The sequence below is a fragment of the Otolemur garnettii genome, unplaced genomic scaffold (assembly GCF_000181295.1).
Source record: "Otolemur garnettii isolate 467f Iridium unplaced genomic scaffold, OtoGar3 scaffold00048, whole genome shotgun sequence".
NCBI lineage: Eukaryota > Metazoa > Chordata > Mammalia > Primates > Galagidae > Otolemur > Otolemur garnettii.
In genome coordinates this window covers 11686907-11691319 of record NW_003852443.1, presented here as the reverse complement: position 1 = coordinate 11691319, position 4413 = coordinate 11686907, and the positions used below count along the sequence as shown (strand labels likewise).

Below are 4413 nucleotides of genomic sequence, written 5' to 3'. Positions count from 1 at the left end.
GCGGCGGCGGCGGCGGCACCGCGTCCCGGTGCAGGGCGGGCCTGTTGCCCACGGGAGGCGGCGGCGGGGGAGGTTTGTCGTCGATGGCCCTGGTCGGGGTAGGGGGCAGCGGGGGCCGGTTGGAGAAAGGCGAGGAGGAGCCCGAGGGTGTCTGCCGGAAGGAGCCACCTCCGAAAGCGGCACCTCGGTTTCCAGGGACGGGGGGAGGCGTCGGCCCCGGGCTGGGCTGCCTGGGAGCGCCGGGCACCGGTGGGGACCCCCGGTTGTGCAGACTGGACTGAATGGGTCTTGGCGTGTTCGGTACCGGAGGGGGGATGCTATCGGGCTTGGAGCCCACGTCGGGCCTCAGGGGAGGCATTCGGTTCCTCTGAGGCTCCGGGGGGCCACTTCTGTAGCTGGGAGAAGGCACAGGGAACCTCCCTGGGCCACTTGAGGGTGAAAAAGGTTTGGCCGACGTGGCTCTTCCTCCTGGCGGCAAAATCGGAGGTCGGCTTCCTCCAGAATCTAAAGAACAGGAAAAACAAACATCCCGTAAGAAAACAGGAACCCTAAAGAAATCAGACATCTGGGGCATATTCCCTGGAAATTCTAATTTCTTAGAGTGCTACGGAAGGTGGTAACTGTGACTATTAACGAGGGTCCTGTGTGGTCTTTCTGGAGGCAGAGGACTAGACCACAGCTCGGTCTGCCTTCCAATCCCAGTGCTACAGCCATCAGATTTCAAAAGGATTTGGGGGGCATTATGTACAGACAAGAACCAGGAGGAAATCGGTGAGAGTTCTGGAGCGATCCCTAGTCACTATGAGAGGACAAAAACAGGATGGCATTGGTAGATGGTTTTTTTCCTAATGATTTTCATTTGTCCCCAGCACCATCTCTGTGCCCTGGTCCTTACATGTCTCAGGTTTGAAATAAAATTCAGGTGTGTTAGATGTGAAACTCAGTTATTCCAATGTAAATGTCCATGTGCAAGGGCTTACCTAGACTCTTTGAAGAGAAATGCCCATGAAAACATGGAAAAATCTACTGGAAGAGTTTTGAGTGCAATAAGAAAAACTATGGGCTGGCTGTGGTGGCACAGCCTATAATCCTAACACTCTGGGGGTTGAGGGGAGCAGATTACTTGAGCTCTGGAGTTTGAGACCAGCCTGAGCAAGTGTGAAACCCTAACTCCACTAAAAAATAGAAAAACTAGCCAGTGTTGTGGCGTGTGCCTATAGTCCAGCTCCTCATAAGGCTGAGACAAGAGGATCGCTTGAGGCCAGCAGTTTGAGGGTACTATGAGCTATGACACCACAACACTACCCAGGGTGACAGAGTGAACATCAAAAAAAAAGAAGAAAAGAAAAGAAAACTCCATGAAAAGAAAAAGAAAATTGTCCAAGTAAATTTAATTAACAGCGGCAACACCAGTGGATAGAATTCATCTGCAAAGAAGCAACTACACAACCTTTTTACTTTCCTGGGCCAACTTCCACTTCAATATTGGCAGGATAGAACAGCCCTGTGACCACTTGGGTTCAACAAAGGGAGGAGCCAGGAAACAAACAATGTGGACAATTTCAATCTACCACCCTAGAATCTCTTTGAACCCAAGGTAATTCTCAATATTATCCTTGGCCTTAGAACATCTGTCTGCCACCTCAGTTGTAAGCTAATTAATGTATCAAGTACTTACTGAGCACCTACTATGCACCAGCCATTATTCTAATGCCAGAGATAGAGGAGCAAACAGAAAAGATCCTCCAATCCTATTGTTTACATTCTTGTGGGGGAGATAAAACAATGAACTAGTAAATACATATTTTCAGAGAATTGTTATGTATTAAAAAGAAACTAAAATAGGGTGATGAGCTCAAGAGTACCTGGAGAGGCCAGGACAGATGGGGTGCTGGGGACAACTCTTTTGAATGTGATGTAGGAGCTAAGGCCTGACAAGAAGGAGCGAGCCATGGAAATAAGAGGAAGAGAGGCTGGTGAGTGCAAAGGCCTGGAGGTGGGAATGAGCTTCAAGTTCAAAAACAGAGACCCATGTGCCCAGGGCCTGAAGCCTGATGGGCCAATAGGGGCTGGGTACAAAGAGCCTTGTAGGCTACAGAAGGAGTTTAGATTTTATCCAAGCCACAGTAAGAAGCATTTGGACAGATTTATACAGTGAAATAACATGAATTACACTATAGAGTTTTTTTTTTTTTTGGCTTTAGTACAAGAGAAAAAGCTGTATTTTCCTTGACTATGTGGTATATTTCTATGTCATCGGGTTAAAGCTGCAGTTACTGTCCATCTTAACGTGTTGGGGGTCTTTGGCTACACCCTTTGGTGCACTAACTTCAATTTCTTCTTCATTTTATTATTTTTATTTGTCTTTGTCTTTTGACTCAATGTCCTCACCTACTGCTAAAATACTGAATGTGTATATTTGTCAGCTGCCTCACATCCTTTTGGTCAGCTTTAGATAAATAAATTTAAATTTAAACACTGGTTGTGGCCAGATACACTCTCGTGCATCACTGAGTCTCTTTCCAGATTTTCACTATTTAGCACTAAAATAGTTAGCTAAACCCGAGGCCAGTAACATCATATGAGCATGAGAGTTTCACTTTCCCAGAGGACAGCTTAAGGGATCATAGAATTATTAGAATTAGAAATACAGTTTTTTTTTTTTCTTTGAGACAGAGTCTCATCCAGTCACCCTGGATAGAGTGCAGCAGCAGCAGCATAGCTCACAGCAACCTTAAACTCCTGGGCTCAAGGGATCCTACTGCCTCAGCCTCCCAAGTAGCTGGGACTATAGATGCCCACCACAACACATGGCTAGTTTCTCTCTGTCTCTCTCTCTCTCTTTTTTTTTTTTAGTAGAGCTGGGGCTTTACTCTTCTTGATCAGGCTGGTCTCGAACTCCTGAGCTCAAGTGCTCCACCAGCCTTAGCCTCCCAATGTGCTAGCATTGCAGGTGTGAGCTATCACTCCTGGCTTAAGAGAAAAAGTTCTAACATGATTCAACATTACCCCCCAAAAGTTTCACACTAAAACTTCCTGAGCTTCTGCAGTAGTCAGGAGAGAGCCTCATGTGCTCTGCAAGGTTTTTTTATTTAGGCATGACCAAGTTCAACTTCTTGTAACCAGCACTTTCAGAGATAATCCTATAGAATTCATTTTCAAGGCTCCTTGCAGAGATTACTAGAATACCAAATGTCTGTCCTGCAAAGCACCTTTTCACATTTATTAAAATTTGTAATTATATTCCATATGATGTACTCCATAGTGTGTTTGAGAAGTAGCTCGCAGGTATTTTAGTATACTAGACAGCTGGGTCAGGCTACCTCTCAAAGAAAGTGGAATCTGCCAGGTCACCCAGCAGTGCTGGGGCAAGTTCCATTTGTTCCTTTTCTTTCCATTGTACTATAGGTTACTACCACAGACACTGGGCACCTACTTCATAGCTCTATAAAGGTGTCTGATTTTGATTAATAATTTAAAAAGCTAAACAGAGTTTCTTTTATGAAACAGTGATAACGTTTCTGATGATGTAAAATGTTTTAAAGGGTACAGAGGCTACACCAAGCCTCCAAACCACCAAACTCTGCTTGGTCTTCAGTGATTGAGAGAAGGAAACTCTTCTTACCATTATCCCTGCTGGCTGTGGATCTCAGCTTCGGCATTCCAGACTGGAATAGTCCTCCCAACCCGGGAGGTCCACCTCCTCCAAAATTGCTGCTGCCGCCGCCGCCACCACCAGCGCTGCCACCTCCTCCGCCAAATCCACTCCCACCACCAGCACCAGCTCCTTTAGGCTCTACAGGGGGAAGAAGAAAACACCCACCAAGTACTGCACCAGTTCCGGCCCAAGTAAATCATAAAACAGTGATAGAACAGGGAGGTGGCTGAACCTAGCCCTACGCTAGAGAACTGACATTTCTTCATTCACATGCCGGATTTTAAGGGTTCCCTTCCCCCTAATCAGAACTGGAGGGCTCTCTTCCCACTGCAGGGCAATTCTAGGCCCAGTGGTAGAAGAAATAGTAACAAAGAACAATTTGTCCCCATCCCACTCACCCCTTCACCAGCTGCCATATGGGTTAATATCTATTTGTTCTATATCCTAAGCTTTGGCAAATAAAAAGATCTTCAAAGAAAGCTGGTTCTGGCACATTGTACAGGGGTACATGTTAAATTTACCAAATGTAGAATATAAGTGTCTTAACACAATAACTAAGAATATGCAGTGAAGGCTACGTTAAACCAGTTTGATGTAAGTATTTCAAATGGTATATAAAACCAGCACATTGTATCCTATGATTGCATTGATGTACACAGCTATGATTTAATAAAAAAAATTTTAAAAAGCTGAGTTATAATCTGAAAAAAATAAAGAAAGCTGGTCCTAAGGGAGATGAAATAAAAGGTAAGAAG

General features: G+C 45.3%; 1 protein-coding gene across 1 annotated transcript in view; it reads right to left on the bottom strand.

The window, feature by feature from the left end:
• WIPF1 (WAS/WASL interacting protein family member 1) overlaps positions 1-4413 on the bottom strand; it is an 83720-nt gene that overhangs the window by 13843 nt on the left and 65464 nt on the right. The window contains exons 5-6 of the mRNA XM_023514159.1: positions 3626-3796; positions 184-504 (exon numbers count right to left, since the gene is read on the bottom strand). Coding sequence (XP_023369927.1) covers positions 184-504; positions 3626-3796 — 492 coding nt within the window. The remainder of the gene's footprint in view (positions 1-183; positions 505-3625; positions 3797-4413) is intronic.